Source organism: Apteryx rowi, unplaced genomic scaffold (genome assembly GCF_003343035.1).
Source record: "Apteryx rowi isolate R43461 unplaced genomic scaffold, aptRow1 scaffold_87, whole genome shotgun sequence".
Taxonomy (NCBI): domain Eukaryota; kingdom Metazoa; phylum Chordata; class Aves; order Apterygiformes; family Apterygidae; genus Apteryx; species Apteryx rowi.
The window spans coordinates 2,705,453-2,728,329 of NW_020451171.1; the positions used below are offsets into that span (position 1 = coordinate 2,705,453).

Consider the following 22,877-nt stretch of genomic DNA (forward strand, 5'->3'; position numbering starts at 1 on the left):
GGGACGGACGGCGGAGCCCGGGCTCGCCGCCGTTTTCGTGCCGTAACCTTGCCCGCGGTCCCCGAAACGCCGCGCAGCCCCGGCTCTCGGGAGCAACTTCTCGTCCCTCACGCTTCTTGATACTTGTGTCGCGCGTTATGCGGTCGTTTTATATGTTTTTTTTTTTTTGGGGGGGGGAGAGAACCTCACAACCCTTTGAAGAGCAAGGCGTGTGGCCTCTAGTTTTATCCCCCTTTCGTTTACCTGGAATGATGGGGGCTTATGTATTTTTTTTTTTTAATGGAAAAGTTCACGTCGTTCGTGCCTTATCTAGCCCGAGTTCCCCTGAGCGCCTAACGCCTAATGGGTTGCAGATGTGGCTCTGAGCGACGCGGCAGCCTGAGGAGAATGTAACGTTTAACCGTGCTACTGTGCTCTTGTTTTTTTTAAAAAGAAAAACTAGTCGGAGCGGACTTGTCACGTTTGAACTCGCCTCCCAGTTTCAGTACTGCAGTGTCCTTTGCGTTAGGATTATCAGGCCGCTTTTTGAAAGACTCCGTGTCTTTTGTAGGGTCATTTCTATAGCGGGTAGGAAGAGCTTTCAGCTCTGTTAGGTAACGTGTCTAGTTATGCTCGTGTCTTGGTTCCTTAACAGTGAAAGTAAACTACTTGTGTTAAAGTTCGTGTGTCTTATTGTCTGTGATTTGATAAGTGCAGTAACTTAGTTGTACAAGGTCTCAGTTATGACTAGTTATGTATCTAAAACTAGTACCAAGTACCTAGCTGCATTTCAAAGGCTGTAAGAACTTTACGGAGATGCTATGGTATGAAGTGTAAATCCTGTTGGGTTTTTCTTGTTGTTGTTTTTTGTTTAGCTGACCTCTAATTCTACATTTTAAAATCAGGGAGTAATAAATCTTGGAACTTTTAGGTGTCTCTTTAAAAATGTAAACTTTCTCTTAAATCCCATAAAAGAGCTTTTATTTAGATTTGTCTTGTACTTGTGAAACATAATAAGGTTAAATAGTAGCTTCACTTACAGGCAAGAGCTAGCGTGTTTCTGGTGTTCAAGCTAAAATTTTAAATGCAGGCAGTGTAACAGGTCTCCCCTTATATTTAAAGTTTGTTTAGCGTTCTAAAATATTTGTTTTAAGGTATTTTATGTTGAAAAAATCTATTTAAAAACTTATGTTTGACCTCAGTGGTGTACCATGTACTCAAAATAGGTGAAAACTGGATGTAGCACGCTCTTCTTTTGAGGCATTCATCTTGTGGTTCTCCTGGCCTAATTAACACCCGTAATTGCTGTTTCTGTGATATGAGTGCTAAAAAGCAGGCAGGCAGAACGGTACAGCTTCCCCTGTTGCCCCGGACAAGGGAAACATTGCCTCATGGAATGAATTCTAGGTTTATAACAAACTTTAAGTAGAACAGTAAATTATTTGGGATGTTTGGTGGTCCCAAACGTTTTCCTTCCCCCACCTCATTGAATTCAGATCACATATGAACACATGATGCAAAAGCAGTGAGAGGATAGTGAACTCGGCTGTTCAAATGGCAGTCTTTTGAGTGTCATTTTCTGAGTTCTTCACACAGTGAGCAAGCTAGAGAGATCAAGTCCTGGCAAAAAAATAAAAAATAAATAAAAATAAATACTCCAGAGAGGATGGTTATGTGCCACTAAAGACTAATAAGCTGTTGCTTTCTGTGATTCTGGCATACCAGTAATGCTGGTTCTGTGTCTAGATGATTAAGAAGAGGGACGGGGGGGATGATGGAAGGTAGTACGTGAGTATAGGCAGCTGGTATACGTTAAAGTATGAGAATAACAGTTCTGACTCATTTTGCAATAGTCGCTTTTTTAATTATAATGCGTCAACTATTTCTGTTTGCTCTTCAAGCTAATTACTGGTTGGCTAGTGTATAGCCATCGCAGAAGAGGTGCAATGAGAAATTTGTGAGAAATCAGGAAGAGGAAAGGACTGCGGTCTTGCACGTTCAAGCGTATGATGTGTATTGCAGTGCAGCCTGGCCACCTATGCTCGCGCTTGATAAGCGTACAGAGGCTGCCTGCTTGGTAGAAATTACAGGACGCAACCAAGCTGGGAAACGAGTGGATGCCTCGAACGAGTGGAGGGAGGGAAAAGGGGAAGTAAGGCGAAGCCAGCAGCAAGGCAGTTAAGAACAGTAGAGAGGCAGTGGTCACAACACGTGCAAAACAAGCACTGCTTCGACTGATAAAAAAGGAGGTAGGAAGGATGTTTGTGTGCGTTTGACAAATGGGCAGATCACAATGGCAGCTGACAGTGTGGAGGAGGTCGGGATTAATGAGATGAGGTAAGATAAGACTGGATGAACAAAGAGCAAATATAGAGAATCATGAGGGGCTTTGAACACTAAGCATTAGGGAGATAAAGTTGGTGTAACTTGATCCGGAACGACGAAAAATTACTATCCTGGTTGTCCTGATCCCTATCTCCTTGCTGTTTATTTACCATTAAAGCGCAGGCTTCTTTGCCTTGCCTTTAAAGCCATAGCTGATTTTGTTCACTTTCTTTCCTGTTTATATATAATCACGTTGACTCCCTGCTCACCAAAGATGCATGTGCCATCTATGACCCACCTGTATATCAACATCTCGCATAAAAAGCTGTTACTTAGACAGTAGTCCCTACGTACCACGCTGCAGACTATATTAGCAATGCAGAACTATCTGTTAATCCCCTCTGGCTAAAATATTGCAGTTAAAAACTTTGAAAATTTGAAAGCTTTTCAAGTAAGTAATTTGTAATTGTTTCAAGCAACCTGTATTTCATTTTCTGTAACCTTTCAATGTTAGTATTTTGACAGTCCTTGACAGAATTGGGTCTATGGTCATTCTCAGCTTATATGTTTTTATCTGCAGTTGACTAAATGACTTATAAAGCTGTAAACGTTGACAGAAACTGAGCAGCAGATTTAATAGCACATTTACTAGATCAAAGTGAAAGATTTAAATACCATAGTTGCAAGAATATAACCCACACCTCAAAACAAGGTCTCTTTTTTCTTTTTTTTAAAAAAGTACTAAAACTTGAAAATCCTTGCTGACTTGAACATGATCAGTAGCAATGGGAACTGAAGATGAAGCAGTAGTGGGAGAAAGGGACAGGCTCGGTATTGGGAAAGAGTTCTGGGATAAAGTTGTGTTGTACACTGCGTGTTGCTGCACAGTTGCAACTTGAGGACAGCCTAAAGCTTGCGTGCAAGGAAGTAAATCAACTTACCATTTTTGTCTCATTTCTTCGGAATCCAAGTTAAGCAGGGAACCGTCACTCTTGCTTTTAACTTTAAAAATCTAACTTGAAAGCAGCTGAACTGTTATGGCACTGGAATCAGCTGCGACAAAAATTATTGCATGGAACTTTAAGTCTTATTTTCATTGTAATTTGTGTTGTCGTTCTGTCGCATCTTTGTTCCAGGTTTTTCATGCATAATACAATTTGGAGTCTGTGAGTTGAGAGGTAGAAAGTAATTCCTACAAATGTACAATTCTGAGCAAAAGGAAAACATGAATAAAGAGATTTTGTAAATGAAAATGTGGATATAGCATGAGTACTAACCTCTGCAGTTGTTTCATCATAACAGTACACCTCTGAGCTAGACTGGTGTGACTGATACCCTCTGCCACTTATTCAGTGTTATTGCTGAGGGTTAAAATTTAAATTTGTGGTTCCCTGTTCAGGAGTCAAACTTGTTAGTGTTACCTCTTTACTTGTCTGGTTAGTGTTAACAGAGATTGTATGGTATAGTGATTTCTTCATGGATGTGACTTTGTTTCTACAGTTCAGGTACATACTGTTTACTCATTCAGACCCGAAAATGAGATGCAGCTCTGTCACTGAGGCGTTGCCGCTACACAATTACAGATGCATTACTGAATGCCCAGGGAGGTCAAGTAACATGCTCTGGTCGTGTGGTGAGTTGGCTTTAGATCCGGGATGGTCCAACATCATACCCTTTCTGTGTAAGAGGGTGTTCAGGGTTTTATATCGGTTTGACCATGTAGTCTGTCTCTTGAATGCTCAGTAATTTATTCAAGTAGCAGAATAGTACACAGGCTTTAGCCGTATCGCAGCTTGTGATATTCATTTGCCAAGAAGAAAGCTTGAGAGCTGCTGTGACTTAATCTGACAGCTTTTTAATCAGAAGCAGAACAAGTGGTCACCTAATTAACTGGAGGTATTTAAGACACTTTCAAGCTGGCGTATTGGTTTCAGTATAATTGAGTCATAGCTTTGGATTTATAGTGAAACTTCTCCAGTGTCCAGTAGAATCTTGTTCTGCTTTCACACCTTAAAATTCCCTGAAAGTGGGCAGACAGAGCCTGTCCATGGTTGGATAACGTTGTTATTGCTACCTTTCTGCTGTAATGTCTTATTTCACAGTGCTTGATCATTAGTCTTGCAAGATTGTTTTAGAGAAGGCAGACTTCATTTCCATTCATCTGTAATGGGTAGAGACCAAGTGACTCACTCGCAGTAGCAGAGCTGGGAATAACAGCGAGCCAGACTTCATAATACCAATTGTCTGTGAGATGATGTAGTTTCTACCATTTCAGTAATTTGTTTTTCATTGCGAGTAATACATTTCCATGATACCTGTTTAGGATTGCCACTGTATGATCCAGTAATACTGTAAAACTTTCTTCTGGAAAAAGCCAGCAGCGCATGATAGTCGTGTTCAAGTCAAGACAGTACTATTCTGTTGTACTGTGGCTTTGTAACCAGATATTGACTGCCTGTTTCTCGAGTCTGCTCTCCCTCTTTTTGCTCTCTGAGAATGGCAACTGTTGCTCTAGAGAGAGCCCCAAGTATCTTGGCAAAAGCAAAATTTTAGGGAAAAGTTGAGTGATAAAAGGTGGGTTGGGAAACTGTCTACTAATTCCGTGTACTTGCTACTATGGTTGGGATTACAGTGTAAGATAAGGTTTTGTTAGACACTGTCTCCTAATAAAGTAAGTTGAATACAAATACCGATATCCTGAGGCCTCATTGTATTCAATAAAATGTCTTTTGGAGATGAAGTTGTCGTTTTGGGGAAGACTGGACTTGTAGGTAGCAGTGCCCATGAGCTAAGCTACTGATTAATACAACCAGAGTTGTTGTCGATAGTTGTAGTCCCTCCAGAACTAGTAATACCTTTTGATCAGCACTAGGCAGAATATGTGAGGAGTTAGAAAAAACATTCCTTCATTTTCAAAGGCCTGTAAGGTGAAGTTTTATTTTTCCATGATTTCAATTAATAAGTCATCTTAAAGGCTATTCACAGGCTTTGGATCCCAGGCCATGCTTCATCTACAGCCTTTATCAGCTCACTGTAGTAAAATCCAGAAATTGTTGAATATTGCAAAACCGTGCTGGGGAAATTTAGTGAGTAGCTTGTCACAGTTAGCTGATTTGTAAGGGTTTATGAGGCTATAGACCTCATTTACCTCAAATTTAAAAAAGCTGGTTTTATAACAGACACTTGATTGTGTGTGCATATGTGTGTTGTACAAGGTCAAAATGTTTTTCCTCCTGTTTAACGTCTGTAGTGAATTTCGCTGTTTGTCTGTATGGTTCTCATCAAGCTACAGCAGAGGGGTGGTGGAATAATAAGACTGTGTTGAATGAGCAGAACGGGGTTGAAAAAATACTCCAAACTCAATGCTTTCACCTCCCATCTCTCCTTTTGCTGAGAAAGTTGTATGTGTTGCTAACTAGTAGTTTTATTCTTCGGAAAGCTCTGACAGTTGATCCTTTTTTTTCCCTTAAATAAAGAATAATAATGCAGCAAATCATTATGGGGTAGATAGTGTTTTTATTTGAGGGTACCTAAGGTTTTTTCATCAGCATGGCTACCTCCTAGTTTTATTTTGCCCTATTTATAGCTGATAACTTGTTATTCTCTTAGGTATGCTCATATTTGACTACAGCAATTAAATAAATGCAAAATCCTGTGTATGTTGAGGAAGGGAAATGTGTGTTTCCTTCTCTGCCTGTTGTCCTCTCAAAATGGAGGTCAGACTTCTTCACCTGTAAATACTATAGGAAGCATCTGTTAGTAAACATGGTGTTAGCAGCATTATTCGTAATGCACATGTAACTGGCTTTTGACCCTGTCAGTTCTGGTTTTGAAATACCTAAAGTAGATTATGCACGTTTGTAGAACCAGCCTGTATGTACATCATACTAATTTTTTCATGTGCCAAAAATTTATTATAAATGATCCCTCTCCTGCACTATACTTTTTCCTTGTCATGCTTTGCTCTACTTCCGTAACAGGTCATGTCGCAGTCTCACTAATTCTCCTTGTGTCCACAGACATCTATCTACACCTGACATGTCCTACAGGAATTTCACATTTTTGGTTGCGTTAGCTTCTTGGGGAGTCTCAGTGAGGAGCCATGTATTATAGGCTAAAGGCATAGACTAAAAGGTTAGATGTCTAGATCAGGAGTTAGCTGTGGTCTTGAGTATAATTCAGTCGTGCAGGTGCACTTTCTTAGCGAGAAGGTAGTGGGTTATATCCAGTGGAGTTATCCCTGTTGCTTACTGAGTCCTTAGGCCATGGTAGACCAATATCATGAATGCTTCCTTCGTCAAGAGCACTGTAAACACATAGCGACTATGGTATAAATTGTTAGCAAACTGTTGTACTCTGAAGTCCATTGGAAGATCTTATTACTGGTCTTAAAATGATTGAGAAGTTGGTATCAAGAACAGCCAAAGAGTAGTTAGTTTCTTACTGCCACTGGAACTGTCATAATTTGACTGAATGCAAATGAATTTACCTTTACTGATACCATTTATTTGTAAGTGCTATGCCTACTGCGGATTCATTTTACAATAATTAAATTTTACACTACTGACACAATTAAAATAGCAAATGAATAAGATTAATAGCTTGTGGATGAGAAAATGCCTAGAGGTCTGGGTTTAGGTTACGGGTAGAATCTGAACATGTCAACTAACTTCTCTTCTTCAGTTGACCAGACCATAAAATGGGTATGTCACTTCCCTATGGGACAGAAAGGTACTGGCTTTAGAGAAAGATATAGTACTGGTATTAAATTAAAATGTGTAGAACTTTAAAATACCTGCAGGTATATCTCTCATTTTCTGTGTATTAGCATGGAGTAAAGATCCATAAATAGGGCTGATCATAAAATACTTTGTAGCCTCGCTTGGTTATCTCTGTGTTAGATCATCTTTGCTGGAGACAAATGGATGTCGTAAATTCATACCGCTGCCAGTTCGGTGACGTTTGCCCTCGGGTAACTTCAGGAGAACGGGAGATGCTGATGACTCCCTTTGTCTGCTGCATTGGCTACAGAAGGAGCTGCAAAACGGCAGATTCGGGTTCGGTTAGGTAGACAGTACTGTTACTGAAAAGAAACGTTAGGGAGGACTTGACGGAAACAACGCTTATCTATTGAGTGTATCTACCCTCTTAATCTCAAGGATGCTGTAATTCTGGAGTGATGTTTTGCAAGATGAAGTGAATCGGTCCAGTGCTCTCCCTCACCTCAGGCCTGTTGCTGCTCTGCGGTGTGTGTTGGACCGCTCTCCTTCCTCTCTTTCCGGCCCTCCTCATTCCCTGAACTCATTCAGCCAACTAACCCAGCAGGAAACTCCCCCCCGTGATAAGGGGGAGAGCTTTCTTCTAGCAAGTTGAATTACAAAAGGACTTGATGGGTGCTAGGCGGCCCAGCGAGCAGGCAGGACCATCTCTTTACAGCGGCAGTGAACTGTTAGATTGGCTCAAGGCAGCTGGAATCTGTGTGCTGCAGCACTCATCGCTGCTTTGAAAAATAGCAGAAATAGCAAGGTACGGAGTATTCATCTGTGCCTGTCCGTGCTGGGCCTGCTTTGATTTTGCAGGAGACGGCACGTGTTTTTCCTGTCAAAGTTACCCTGCTGCTGTAATGATCTGCGGTTTGGACCTATTGGCAGGCAATACAATCTGTGATTACTTTCAGGATATTACAGATAAATGTTCTTAATAGCAAACACTCACTCTGAAGATCAGGATTAACTTGTTATTGGTACTCCCAAACAGTTTAAAATCTGGCTTTTCTGTGAGCTTTATTTTGTTGCCAATGGTAGAACAGTAGACAAACATTTCTTGAGAAGAAAAGCTCTGTTTATATAGAATGGCGTGAACTAAAGGAGGAAGCACAAAATACTTTATTTTGAATCATAAAAATGAGAAAGTGATAGAAAATTTTGTTAAAATCTTAGAAAAAGATGGTAAATCTGTGTGCATGTCCTCAACAGATGATCTGTGCAAACTAATACATGGCAGAGAGGAAAAAGAAATTAAACTTACGGCTTTCCCAGTGTTGATTTCTACCACTAGTTTTGCTGAAAGAACAGTGAAGACCTAGCAGTGGGTCTGTTAATTTTTTTTAGGGACAGAGTTATAAAAAGCTGCCCCTCTTCTAATTTAGAAGGAAGAGAGTGCTTTAGACTTAAATCATTGCCCACTTGAGAAAAGGGTCTCAGTGTGAGAAAGAAATTAGATTTGAGAAGGGTAAATACAGCCAACTTTATTCCTTTTTCTATATGCTAATGAATTTATTTTAACAAGGACTGTGATTCTGTGGGATTCCAGCACAGCTGGTGAATGTTTCTGGAACCCTGTGTACAGACTTGTAATCTAACCCATAGTTGGTAGCTCTATTTTATTTGAAAGAAGCAGAATGCGAATGTTTGTGTGCACTAAGCATTGCAACATGAAAACATGTATTTAAATGTAAATTGTTTTGTACTGACAAAAAATGTTGTTCTTCGAGGTTGCAAGCGACACTTCACAAACCTTTGTTTTAATTTCTATTCTTGTACTTTTTATTCCGTCTTGGATAACTTGTATACACAGCCTGTTGAACACGCAGTAGGAGCAGCAGGACCAGTTGAAACAGAGCATGAGTTTGATCCTTTCTTCTCTTTTTTCACACCTTGATTCTTTTACCATGTTGGTTGAGAAAGAGTTCTGTTTTTTAGGATTGCTACCAGGCCTGATTTATGAATCATCTGATAAAGAGCCAACTCCACTCCCAGAAATGTGCCTTAGGTAGAATTGTATGCTAGTGAGTCAGCTTCAGGGCAGCGTTTTCAAAGGAACGCTAAATAAATTACACAGTATCCATGTGGGGGTGGCTCAGTGTTATGAAAAATCTGCTCTAGAGCATCGCACATGCACATCCACACAAATTTGAGAGAAACATCTTGAGTTAAATTGAGTCCTGGTTACACTTCTGTTGTTTTAAGCACTTAGGTATGTGTTACACTTTTGTAAGAAAATAAAGGGCACGTTCTAAAAATGTACAGTGTCATTGGAAAGGAGATTTAAAAAAAGTGCAAAAGAGTTGTTGGGAAGTGTAGAAAGCACTGATACTTTCACATTTGTCTTGATGCAAATCAGCTTCTTCTGATAGAGAGCTGATTATCTAGACTGATTAGTTTTTAATACTTTCGATTGCTTAGATATTTTGTTCTTGGACCTATCTGTATGTGTTGTTAGTACTAGAATATTACAGGTGAGTTTGAATTAGAAGTGCATTGACTCTTAAAGGAGAGAAAGGCATTTCAAGCAGATAAAAGGTATGACAAACATTTCTGAACCTTCATCCAAAACCTCTGTAGGTGGTTCTTCATGTCTGGAGTTATTAGCACTTCACATCTTCAGAGTCGTGTGGTTTTCTGTCGGGGTGAACTTTATTTTGGTGTTTGCCAAAATTTTCCCTTCTTGTACTCTGAAGTGGTGAACTTCCATGGTGTGGTCGATTCTTTAGCATACGGGTCGTGCACTGCTACTGTCCTTCCCTTTCTCTTTGTCATTACATAGTCTGTGAAATCTGTGATTCAGAACTCATGCTGTTCTTGTCTGTCTCTTTACACTTTTAAAAGACGGCTATTTAATGTAATTTTATTGGCCTAAGTTGTTGTTACCTCTCTTTCTGATTTTTTTTTTTTCCCATCCAACTCTAGTTACACCAGTTAAATGTGAGATGATACAATCCACTGGTGATGGAAATAATTGCTTATGTAGATATGAGCCACTGTGCTCTTTAACATGCTGTATAAATGTGTAATGCTGTGTAAATTATATATATATTTAGAATTAGATTAGAATATCAACTTTTATGACATGAGCTGTGAAGTAGAATATCTTCTAGAAGGTTGCTGTTCACTGCAATTTTTTTTTCCTGATCCTCAGTGCTAAAATGGTATTAAAAATTTCAAGTATTTGGAATGTTTTGCTTGACTATTCTTTCCATTTAAACAATTGCTAGAACTGGCACAAGAAAGTTATATGGTCATAAACGGGAAAGAAGTGGTCCGATGGATTTGAATAACAGGAAAGGTGTCTGTCATAAACTAAAGTTACTCTTAAGGGCAAACTGCTATGGAAAACTGTTAGTACTTCTTAACTAAGAATCTCCCCTGTCCACAGCTGGTGAGAAAAAGGACTAGCTCACACTTCATTTAAGCTAAGCATTCCTTACAGTGAATCAGTTCAATAGCATGTAAGATGATAATGTACAATTAAGGTTAGGATATCAGAGTCTCTAGTGTTTCAGGCCTTATTTGTTCATCATGGGTAGAAATTCATTTCCTCCTGAAATGCCAGGATTTACAATTAGAAAGAAGAATATTGACTTTAAAGAGCATGTATACGTGGCCAGCTGTTGATTGGTAAAGAGCGCACGTGCCATATTTGACACTGTTCTCTGTGCAGTAGAACAAGTGACTTAATAGCAAAAACTCCACAACGGTTGTCCTTGAGGAAGCTGCTAATAGCACTTTGTTTGAATTTGACTTTTTTGCTTTTTAATCTGTTTGTATCTTCAAAAATCTCTTCTGGCAGCAAAGCTGTGAAGGAAACATTCAGTAGCCTCTAGTAACTTTAGTGAGAACCCATGAGTTTTACCCATCAGGTAGTTTGTCACCAGATTTCTTTTTATGTAAAGAGATGGCCTGGTTCTTGCCCTCCCGTGCCTATCCTCTTTGCCAGCTCTGGCAGAAAATTTCACTTGTGTTCTGGTTTTGTTTTCTGCTGGCTTAGTGAGTTGAGCCTAACCAAGAAGGGCTGAGCCAGTTTTGGTGCACAGGAGGGAATACGACTGCACGGTTATGAGTAGGCAGTAAAAGAGGGAGACTGTCCCTCTTCGTGGCAGCGAGCTTCAGACTAGCTCAGCTGCCTCTGCTAATGTCACCTTTAGAATCCGTCTGGATTTATTCACACACGTGCAGTTTTCATAATGCACCAATTAATATTTTATGCCTTTAGAAATAAGTCTGTGATTTTGCTCTTTGAAAATATTTCCTTTGAAAAGGTACAGTTAGATATTTCTTCTACATATTGGTATTTTCTATGCGTGGTTAGAAAATAAAATCATTTCTACCAGAAAAATCGAGTACTGAAGTTTTTATAGGAATTCTTTTTTTAAATCTTCAGTGCAATATCTGTGCATCAGAAAAAGGAGAATGACATTTCTGAGCAGTGTCTAATTAAGTATCCACTTGCGTCTGTAAGCGTCACAGATCATCTTTCCATGCTGTGTTGTTCTCATTTAAGTAAGAAACTGGTTGTTCTCTTAAGATTACCCTGAGATTACCTTTTCTAGTACTATTACCAGAAAAGCGAATGGCAAGGAAGGATGGGAGCATTTCAGTACAGTCTCTTTCTCCCTCTCTGGTTAATGCATTTCTCAAGCAGAATGAAGCAATACGTTCTTTTTCTTTGAGACCTGGCTTTCCTTGGCATGGATTCTTCTTTCCCAAGACTATCTACATTCTTCCCTACAGCAAAATCTGCTTGAGTCATGACAGATGTTTTTCCCCAAAATAAGTAAAGTTCCTTTTTTGTATACTTACTAATACTAGAATTATTGGTTTGGTTTTTATTTTTTTTATGTGCCAGTTCAAGAGATCTGGAGAGTACAGGCCTCATCAGAACAAGTGTTTTCTCCACATGCGCAGGAATAAACATCATTGTTGACCAGTGTCTGTGCCTTCTTCTCACTAAAAATATCATTCGCTTATCCCTGTGTGAGGGGAAGAAGACATAAATTCCTTAAAGTAGTACAGATGTGCACACCTCAGACTTCTGTACTTTAAGAGTATGGGAAAGATGCTGTCTGCCTCTGCTGTTGGTGTAAGTAGATGTGCTGTTGGACTGCAAATCAGCTTGGACTGAGAAAAATGTGAGCCTGCTGTTCAGTGAGATGGGGACCTGCTGACCAAGAGCAGGGAAGAGGCTGAGGGACTTGGTACCCTTTTTGCATTGGTTTTCACTGGTGAGGTCTGCCCTCAGACCTCGCAGGTCCCTGAGCCTCCTAGCAGAGGCTATGGGAACGAAGCAGTACGCACACTAGAGGAGACAGGATGTACTCAGGTCCATGAGACCAGAAGAGCATCTGGAGGCACTGGTTGATGTCAACCTGGACAAGGGGATGGGGTGCGCTCTCAGCAAGTTCGTGGACCATGCCAGGTTTGGGGAAGAGGCTGATGTGCTGGAGGGCAGGGCTGCAAATCAGAGGGACTTCAGCAGGCTGGAGAAGTGGGCTGACAGAAACCTCCTGAAGTTCAACTAGGCAAGTGCCAAGTCCTGCGTCTGGCGTGGGCTAACCCTGTGCAGCAGGACAGGCTGGGGCTGGCTGCAGAGAAAGCAGCTCTGCAGAAAAGGTCCTGGGGGGAGGCTGAACGGGGTCGGCAGCGCTTGCAGCAAAGGCGGCCAGCTGCACACCGAGCTGTGCTAGCAACGGCATCGTCAGCAGGGTGAGGGAAGCCGTTCGTCCCCTCTATTTGGCTCTTGCGAGACTGCATCCAGAGGGTGGTGTCCTGTTTTGGGCTCCCCCATATGTGAAAAGCATTGGCAGAGCACAGTGATATATGAGGAGAGGCTGAGAGAGCTTGGTTTGTTCACAGCGCCTTTCTGAAGCGGGGAAGTAGCCTTACTCTGTGCTACAAATGGGGTAAAAAAGCAGCACCTAGTGACACACAAAGCTTGCAACGGATCAGGAAGCTGAAGAAGGATTTTTCTGGATACAGAGAAGTGTCTCTAAACCATCCGTGCTCTCTCAGGCTATTCAAGTATTAATCGCCCTTGTCTGTAGAAATGTGTTTTTTAAAAACAGCAGATTACAACTTAGCATTGCTTTTTAAGTGTCTAAATTTTCTCTGAAGTGTCATAAATTTACCGTTTACTACACTTTTAAACCCATAAACAATTAGTTTCATACAGTTTATCTGTAAGCGGATGTGGTAATGAAAAGACTTTCCTTAACTTTATTTTGGGTTGAATTCCAAATTAAAATTTTGGTGGAAGGCAGAGCATGGAAGGCAGAGCATGAAGAATGAAGATTAAATTGATGAATACTGTATCTCTAATTAGGTAGTTAGGTACCTTTTTGGTTGTTAATGTGCAAGTTATCAATCAGCTAGATAGCTTGTTCTTAATATTTGCACTGAAGCAATGCAATTTTAATAAATTACAACTTGAAGTAAAATGTAGGATACTGGTGTGGGTGGATACTGTTTCTTGCTGGCAACCTGTATATTTGCTGCTGTTTTCCTGACAGGTTTTGAGAGAGAAACCAGGTCAGTATGTAGGTTCTCATACAACTAGTACCTGTATGAGAAACTCAAAGAGCACCTGAATGATGTATTTGATAGTGCTGATAATTTTTTTTTTTACATGTGACTCACATGATCGTTCTCTGTTGAGAGCAAACTGGTGTTAAAGCAGAGCTAATGTTTATAAAGGCCTTGTGTGTAGATGTGGGAAAGCCTGTGTTCCTGATGGTTTGGTGTCATTTCATGGCGCTCTATAAATGGCTTTGCTACATGCAGTCTGCTGTGATCAACTGGAAGAGCAATTCCACTGGGAAGGTTGGTTGTGGTGTTGCTCTGTAATGTTCAACAGCTGCTGTTTCAGCTCGAAATGACTGGATTTCTTCTATGTCATATTGATACTGTAAGTTTGTAAATTGCCTTAAGAACATTGCAAGTTTGAGGCCTTGTCCGACTGAAAGTTCATTTCTCATAGATCTGGAAACTGAACTATATTCTGGTCTGTCCAGGTAGATGACTCCCAAGTCTGGAAACTTTAAGTCTGGCATTGTTCAGGAGGACTAAAATTCTCCGTAAAATAAATTTGAAATTCTGTCTAAAAAAATTCAGCATATGTTGCTAATGATATTTCTTAACTCTTACTTTATAAAATTTAAATCAATATGTTTCTATCGTTTTTTTTCTCTGATCTGTTGTGATTGTTTTATTGAGATGAACTGCATTTTATGCAGTCACAGTACTATCTTTCATGGGTGCCCTGAAGGAAGAATAGTTTGGTGTAACAGGATGGGTTCACTTGGAAGAAGTAAATGAAGAGAACCAAAGTTATACTGAACCGTATTGTCTGTAATTGAAAACAGTGGTTTCAGTTGATGAATTAGGTAATATTGTGAGGACTAGGAGTGATTTATTTGTGTCAATTATTCTTACTGTCCTGTTCTTGTGCAGGTTGCTGTGTCGCTGAAATCCATATCTAGTTCACCCACTCTCCCAGACGACGTGCTCCATGCTCTGAGGCCCGGAGGAGCTTGGCGTTCTGAAATGAAGATGGAGGCGGTGGGAAAAGCAGAAGAACTCGTTGATTCAGAAGTTCCACCAAAGACTTCTGAAAAGCAAGAGACAGCTCCTGATGAAGATGGACCTATAGAACTGGAGACACAAACTCAGAAAGATAATGTGCCCGCTGTAGCAGACTCTACAGTGCTCTCCTCGATGCCTTGCTTACTGATGGAACTGAGGCGAGACTCCTCGGAGTCTCAGCTGGCGTCTACGGAAAGCGATAAGCCAGCGGGTGGTCGAGTTTATGAGAGTGACTCTTCTAATCATTGCATGCTTTCCCCTTCTTCCAGCGGGCATTTGGCTGACTCAGACACGTTGTCTTCCACAGAAGAGAATGAGCCCTGTCAAGCTGAAGCTGCTGTAGAGGGAGACCCTTCTGGGGTGTCTGGGGCCGCAGTCGGGAGGAAATCCAGGCGATCCAGGTCCGAAAGTGAAACTTCAACAATGGCTGCCAAGAAAAACCGACAGTCTAGTGATAAGCAGAATGGCCGAGTTACCAAGGTAAAAGGTCATCGAAGCCAAAAGCACAAAGAAAGAATCCGGCTGTTAAGGCAGAAACGGGAGGCAGCTGCTCGCAAGAAGTACAACCTGCTGCAGGACAGCAGTACCAGTGATAGTGACCTGACGTGTGACTCGAGCACGAGTTCATCAGATGATGATGAAGAGGTTTCAGGGAGCAGCAAGACAATCACTGCAGAGATACCAGGTAGAGGATGTTTTTTAAACTGAACTGTAACGCATCTGACATCGTTTCTCAGCTGTCATGCTAAATTAGATGAGTGACACTTGAGAAAAACCAGGAGAACTGCAGCTCTGTGTAAATTTGAAGACTGCAGTATATTAACAAGACATGGCAAATTTTAAAATCTGTTCTGAGGTTTCAGTGCACTTTTGCACGCCAGCAAAACATAGACATGATAGATTGGAGGAAGGACTACCTTTGAAGTTTGGAATTTTCAGATTTTTTCCTTTGTAAGCCTATATGAACTCCTGTCAGTGCTGTCAAATCCCATTAGATGGTGATAACCTAATAAATACGTTCTTAAGATAAGTGGCCAGCTTTGCTATAATATATTAAGACCACAGCTCTGCAGCTGTGTTTGGCATAACATGGCATCTCTCTTGCCTGTGTTACAGTAAGGCCCTGTTCACTATTGCACTTGTGCTGTGCTTTCAGCTCTGTGTTTCAGTGCATGACAAATCTGCGTAGCCTTATTGTAATTTACATTCTTGCAGACTGCAGCTGGTCACCTATTTTAGGACATAAATATGAATTTGTTTACACAGGTGCCCAAGCTATTTCCAATCCTAAATTTTTAACATTTTAGACAAAGGTATTACCATTTTCTGTGTCATAAGGATCTCTAATTTCTATAGTTTTAATTTTCTGGCACGTCCATGTTAAAAGATGGGGGCAGCAAATTATAGGGGCCTTCTCCTGATTTTATTAGCAAAAGAAAGATGATTTCTTCAAGTTTCTTGTCTGCTGAGTCTTTGTTATTTAATTAGCCCAAATGCCGTGGACAGGATTTTGTGTGACTTACTCTTGCAGCATATTATACCATAGCACCGTCATCATATGGTAATCCTCATATGGCAATCAAAAATAAAATCACATAAAAATAAACTTTTTGGCTTGCCAATTTTTACTGGGTGACATGCCTTTTTTCCCTTTTGTGCTAGAAGATTTTTAGAGATAAGTATCAGCTTCCTAGGGCAAGAAAATTTAAAGGAAAACTGCAATAATTAGTCTTAACTTACTAAACCAATATTTGCTAGCTGAATTAAAATATTAATTTACATCAGATTTTACAAATAACTGTCACTGTTTTAACTGACTTCGTTACAGTGAACGATTCTGGGTGTCACCATGAGAACTGGCATTTTCCCACATATTGCTAGGAAGCAGGTTTCACAAAGGAAGTTAATGTTTATTATTGGAAAGTCTGGGAAAGGCTTATTTCTCCTATAATTATTGTGTAGTAAAATTTTAATAGCGATTCTAAAGTTATTTTTACCAACTTAGTAGTTAAAGTCTAGCTTCTGACTTTCGTAGTTAAGTGCCTTGTTATTGACTATATTTACACTTGTTGGGCAATTAAGACCTGAGTTAAAGCCCATTGAAGAAAACTTTCTTTCATTGAATTTGGGGCAGTTCTCTCAATCCCTTCACCTTGAGAAACAATGTGGTTTTTATTTTTTTATTTTTTATTTTTTAAGTCATGAAGTGCCTTGTGACCCAGAAATGTCTCACATGGTATTTTCGGCTCTGCCCAGGTTTCTGACTTCCATTGCCTAGATACTTCTGAACTTACTCTAGGGTACTTCTCTGCATCATTAGGCTCTTTGGTACTTGAGCCCTAGGTGTTGCCGTGGGAGGCTTGCAGTGAAAAGGTCCCCTTGTAACGGATGGAAGAACCTGCTGATTTCGTGATTATTACACCAAGGCCTACTTCTGCATGGGATGCAAGATGTGGGAGTGCAAAAACCATCTTGGGGAACAGTGACCTGTATTTCTTACTTCATAGCTCATATCATCTGTCTGATACTAAATTCCACTGATGACATAAAAACTTTTGAACTGTCCTTTTGGTATTAGGTGCAATGTGTATCTGTCAGATTGCAGTTTTCCTTTAAATACGAACTAGTCTGGTTTGTGGGAAACAATCTCCAAGTACAAGAGAGAAATATTCTCTGTAGAGATAAGGGCAAGGTTGACCAAAAATGCATCCTCTGCTATTTGTGGGTTAATGAAACTTCGTGATCGCACTAGGTGCAGTGGAGCTACGAGCCTCGCTAGGATCCCTAGCTCTCCGTTGCAAGTGACTAATGGACAGATTCGCATGCCATCTGTGATCCCTCTTCTTGGAGCTGGCAAACTGCTTAAGTTATTAAATACTTTTTTCTGAATAGAAAGCCATTGCAGAGCACTTAGCATTACACTGTGCAATCCTCAAGGTTTAGGAAACGAACAACTAGTCAGAATCTAATACAGGGTAGCCAAAAGCATTATCTGAAATTCAGGCCCCAGGTGTCCTCTGAAAACAATCAAAAGATGAGAGTAAACTTCAGATTTAACTTAATACTTGAACTTCAGTATCAAGAAACTGCAGTGCATCTGTCAGAAGGACATAAGCATGAACGAACATTTGCTTTCACTTTTGAAAATCCGTGCATGTTGATGCAGAAGAGTAATACAGGTGGCCTGTGTTCCCCTTAGTCTAATCATATTTGGGCACTTTAGCAGTAATGTTAGTTAAAGTCTCAATGTAGCTTACTATGTGGACTGACTTTTTTTTTTCAAATGTGTCAATTGTCTGAAAATAGCTTTGCCAACAGAGATGCTCTAAAATTTTTAGCAACAGTATATTGTGGCCATCATCATATACGAAGACTATACAAATATTCCAGCTCTTAGCTTCTATCAAAACACATAATGTTACAGAAGACAGTTTGCTACCTGTGCGTAGTCTGAAAATTTAGAGTGACTCATTTGAGAATGCAGATGTCATGGCACTTAGCCTCTTCCATTGCAAGAGTGTAGTTATTGTTTCAAACCATCTATGTGACCGGTTCGGAAATATGTTTGGATTGATTAGTAAGGTAAGGAAAATGTTCAGTGAAATGCAGAAGGATGCCATGAACGTCAGTAGTGCTCCTGGCTTCATTTCATGCAAATCATGAACCAAGCAGTTGTGCAACAGTGTCAGTTCTCGCTGCTGTACTCGAATGTAATAACGCACATCAAAATCCCAACAGTCTCATTTTTCTTGACAATGGCTAAAGAGTTGTGGTGAGATCTTATTGGTGATACTTCAATACACATATTGCAAGATCAGTAGGAACTAAGCACAATGTAATATGGTATTCTGAACATCTGACATGCTGTCACTTTTTTATCTGAAAATACAGGTTCGATGTAAACTTCATGGACACTACTAAGAATCATTTCACTGACCTGAGCAATCACAAGCTTGGGCTCTTTAGTTCAGTAAATGCCATGATTTTTGAATTATTGAAAATTAGGAATAATCTCTTATATTTTGAAGATTGAGCCTCTCTGTTGGCATTTAGGATTTTCCTACTCTTTAACAAATACTAGATAGCATCCGCTTTGGGCAAAAGAGGATGATTAGTAATTCTTGAAATAGATTTCGCCAGAACTGTTGTTAAAAGTTTTTCCTTTTAAATGATTTCAAATTTGACCATGCAGATTAACTCTGAATAAAATTTGCATGAAAACAAGTCTGGATACCAGTATTTAGTTCTATGTAAACTCTTTGGTGGACGGCAGGGATTTTTAAAAATTCAAATACAACATGAAAAACACGTCATTTCACCACCACTGTGCTTTCTACAACTGAAAAAAAAAAAAATTGGAACTGAAATAAGCTTGGTTCATGTTTTAGGCTTTCAAAAGTCTGATAAAGTTTGCAGTTTTATGTTGAAAAAGGTGTTACGGCTCATTTGTTTAAAAAAGGAAGAAAGCACTTTTAATATGCAAGAATCCAGAGAGAGGACATAATACACGAAGTGGATGCTGTGAGCCGGTTTACCACCTCCTAAGATTTGTGCATAGACCTTGAATGAAGCATAAGGGATGAGTTTCATTAAAGTACCTTGGAATGAGTTATCCAAGAACAGGGAAGAACCTGTTAAGAGCAATTTGTAGTAAGATACTCATTTTAAAAATGTAGGGTAGCATAACAACGTGGGGTCCACCATTCCTGGTTAGAATGAAGGTGCAGTGTATTTTCTTAAACTGTTGCAGTGTTGGTTTTCCTAAATTAAGTTTGGATTTAGTCATTACTTGGGTAGTACGTAATAGATTCCATAAAGAGATAACATGGGGAATTTTTATAGGTGTTACTCTGCAAGAGATACTGTCCCGAAATTAAGATACGATCGTTATCGTACCTCTGCGCTTGTTAACTTCTTAACTTCTAAAACTATAGAGTTGTAAGTTTACAGATAGCAAAGGGACCAATGTGATAAATGCTAGCGTTTTAGTATTGTCTAAATGCGTTTTAAGACTTAATTGTATAACACTGAAGGCTACCAGTAAAGAAAAGGTCGACTGAAGCGTGTGACGAACTAATATTCTGTAATGTTTTAATTAGAGCCACAAAAGAAGTATTTGAAACAGATTGATTTGCTGCTACTAGTGTAGATATCTGCTGTGTAGATGTGATGCCTTTTTAAAAATGGTATTGCAGGGTAATATATATTTCAACATATAGTCTCTTCAGTTTACAAAAGAGTTTGTCAGAATGACTCCCACTTAAGTCTCTGATCTTGGGAGGAGATCCCTCATTAAGGGAGTATAAATAGAATAATCATAGTGGATGTTCAACACTGGGGGTGTTGCTGGTTGGTTGGTTTTTGGTTGTTTTTTTAAGCTAAAATGTAGTCAACAGGATCGAAGTTAATTGCTATAAAGTAACTTATTTCTGAGCAGAAGACCTGAATGCTGAGTTTTCAGCCCGATAGGTAAACAGATGAGAGAGAAGCCTTAAAAAGTAGGGTTTCTAATAGGTCTTTGGCCCCTAAAGTGTAGCATTGCTAGCTAGGCACCACTTGGAAATAAAAAGAATAATCCTAGGCTTTGTTTAGGTGTTACTGAAGAACTTATGTATACCTCATTTAAAAACTCCTATAAAGAATGTATTGTTTAAATAATACTGTAATTTCATATATACAGTAAAGTCCCAATAAAGAATTAGTGCCTTATGCTTTTATTAGTAAATATTTGCTTAGGTTGTGCAATGATTTCTCTCGTTCTTAAGATATTTTCTATTATTCTTAAACTAGGGGATCCCACAAATTTCAAGTTTACGTATTAAATTGTCAGGTTATATAGCTGCTTTGTGTAGTTTAATGTGATGCTTTTCTTGTTTTGAAATTACCTTAAGTAGTGTTCATGTATTAGGACAGCATGCACATTATTTATTATTCCTCAAAGAAGGTATAGAGCCTTGTATTCTTTTTATCTTTTTTCTTAAAAGACTCTTGAGTGAACTCTAAACTTAATATAGATACCGTTGCCTTTTCTTGTTGACACATACAGCGAAGCAATTAGGATGGCCTTGTTTCCTTGTCTGCTAAAATTGTTCGTGATAATCCCAACACCAATCACTTAATCATCTTTTTGATGGATGCAAGGAGAACAATTTCCTTCTAACTAGACCCAGTCCACTTTCTGCACTTGCTACATGAAATAACGCTAGAAATAACGCACTTCCAGATGGTTCATTTTGAGATTAGGGGGGAAAATCTAGTGCTTGAGAGCTTTGCTGTTGATCACCCTTAAGTGTTACGTGGGTTACTCCTGTGATATAGCCGTGTCCTTCTCTCAGCATGAACAGAAGCTGGTTTCCCCCTCATGTATCCGCCTAGTGCTCCGCATAGCTCTTTGTGTTTGTGTGTATATGTTTGTGCTGTATATTCTCTTCGTTGGTGTCTAGTATGTTCTTCCAAAATTAAACCAAGAGTGGTAAGGTTTGGGCTTGGCTACTTTAAACCCTGCAATTGCTATATCAGTCTTTATCTCTGTTACCTTGTGTACAATTTGTGTATGTTTATCAGTCCATCAGAAAAGAGTTCAAATATCTAAGTAAAGTGTACAATTATTTAGGTTTAGCAATTAAATGATAGTAGTTTGGACTGCAACTTAACAGAAATAAGCTTCTTGTCATTGTATGATGTTTTGGGTTTGAATTCAAGTAAAGATATCTAAAATTTCAAGGGAATTGGACTAACTAGATTTATAAAACAAATGAGACCTTTGTGACAGAATTGTCTGATAATTCTAGAATAAAAAACAATTTTGAAGCCAAAATTTCTAGTATAACCTCACTGGCTGTTAAATTATTACTAATTTTTTTCCTGGAAGTTAATGCTGTTGGTTAATTTGGTGTTTGCTAATCCCTCCCCCAGTGTCATATCCGAGGGACGCAATTAGAAAAATTTGTTTTCCTGAGTTAACATGCCTTAATAAACAGTATTATGTTCTTACTTAATGATGTCTTATCAAATGGCCTCAATGTCTTTAAAGCTGGCTTCAGTCGTGCTGGGGGATCTGGAGGAGCGACCAGGGAAATTCCAGGATTGCTTGACAGGGGCACCGTGTGGGATAGGAACTGCATAGGCAATGTCCTGGAAGAGGCCATGAACTGCTTTGCCGAGATGCAGAGGCAGACAGAGGAGAAATTTCGCATGTGGATAGAAAAGCTAACCCGTCTTGACACGGATGAAGAAAGCAAGCAACAACTGGAGCCCAGGGAGCCTAAAATGCAACTAGTTGGCCAAAGAATCCCCCCTACCACGCAGTCAGGGGCATTCATGCAGATGCCTGATAGCCAAGTACTTCCGCAGCAGTCGTTTAATTCTTACGTGGGCTATCAAAATGTTGATGCTACGCTAGAGTTTCCAGCGACTTTTAATAACAATTTTCCACCTATCTTTCCAGAGAATGGGAATATTGCAGAGTCTGATCTGAATCAATCACAAACTTAAAACAAATTATCTTTACAAACTCGATGTTACTTTGGATTATGCTATAAACAAGGTTTGCTTCTCGCTTCATATATGTTTGTTTTGTTTTTTCTCTTTTGGGTTTTATTACCATGGTATCATTTTTTTTATTTATAGAGAATGTATATGTAGTTTTAAAAAAAAAAAAAGTACACCCATGTGCATGTGCCAGCACACACATACAGATACTCTTAACAAAAAAAACACCCTATGCTTTCTTCACCAAACTTGGGAAAATATAACTTAGAATCCTTGTTTAGATACCCCAGATCAATAGAGCTATGTTTGTTGCAATAGGAACATTCAGAATGTTCATCCAAATGCTCTTTTTGCATGTTAAAGCATTTATATAATGAAATAAGCTTTATATTTAAAGATGTAAAGTACCCTAGAGAACGAGATTAGATACAGACCCATAACATTTCCTTAGCTATCTGTTCATTCCCAAGTTTTACAACTTGAACATCACACATTCGTTTTTCTTCCTTTTAAGGCAGAAATCATAAATAAGCTTATGACAATATAATATAACAAATGTGCACAATTATTTTTCATCTCCCATTTAGTAGTTCATTTTCTGTCCAGAGCTTTTATTAGTGTCACTGCTGTGTTGCGTATGGCGTATTTAGGGGAAGCGGCTGTATTACATTGCGTGCACAGACACCCAATTACATACGTACGTATGTATTCACCTTGGGTGAAAAT

The 22,877-nt window shown here is 39.4% G+C and overlaps 1 protein-coding gene across 5 annotated transcripts in view; it reads left to right on the plus strand.

The window, feature by feature from the left end:
* The first annotated feature begins 3,843 nt into the window (after positions 1 to 3,843).
* CUNH18orf25 (chromosome unknown C18orf25 homolog) overlaps positions 3,844 to 22,877 on the plus strand; it is a 41,794-nt gene continuing 22,760 nt past the window's right edge. For 2 of the 5 annotated variants that reach the window (XM_026090656.1, XM_026090657.1), the window contains exons 1-2: positions 13,968 to 13,983; positions 14,529 to 15,345. In XM_026090656.1, coding sequence (XP_025946441.1) covers positions 14,622 to 15,345 — 724 coding nt within the window. In that variant the 5' untranslated portion in view covers positions 13,968 to 13,983; positions 14,529 to 14,621. Of the gene's footprint in view, positions 3,938 to 13,084; positions 13,101 to 13,967; positions 13,984 to 14,528; positions 15,346 to 21,693; positions 22,226 to 22,877 lie in introns of those variants that run through there. The other 3 variants (XM_026090659.1, XM_026090660.1, XM_026090658.1) reach the window with 3 other exon arrangements.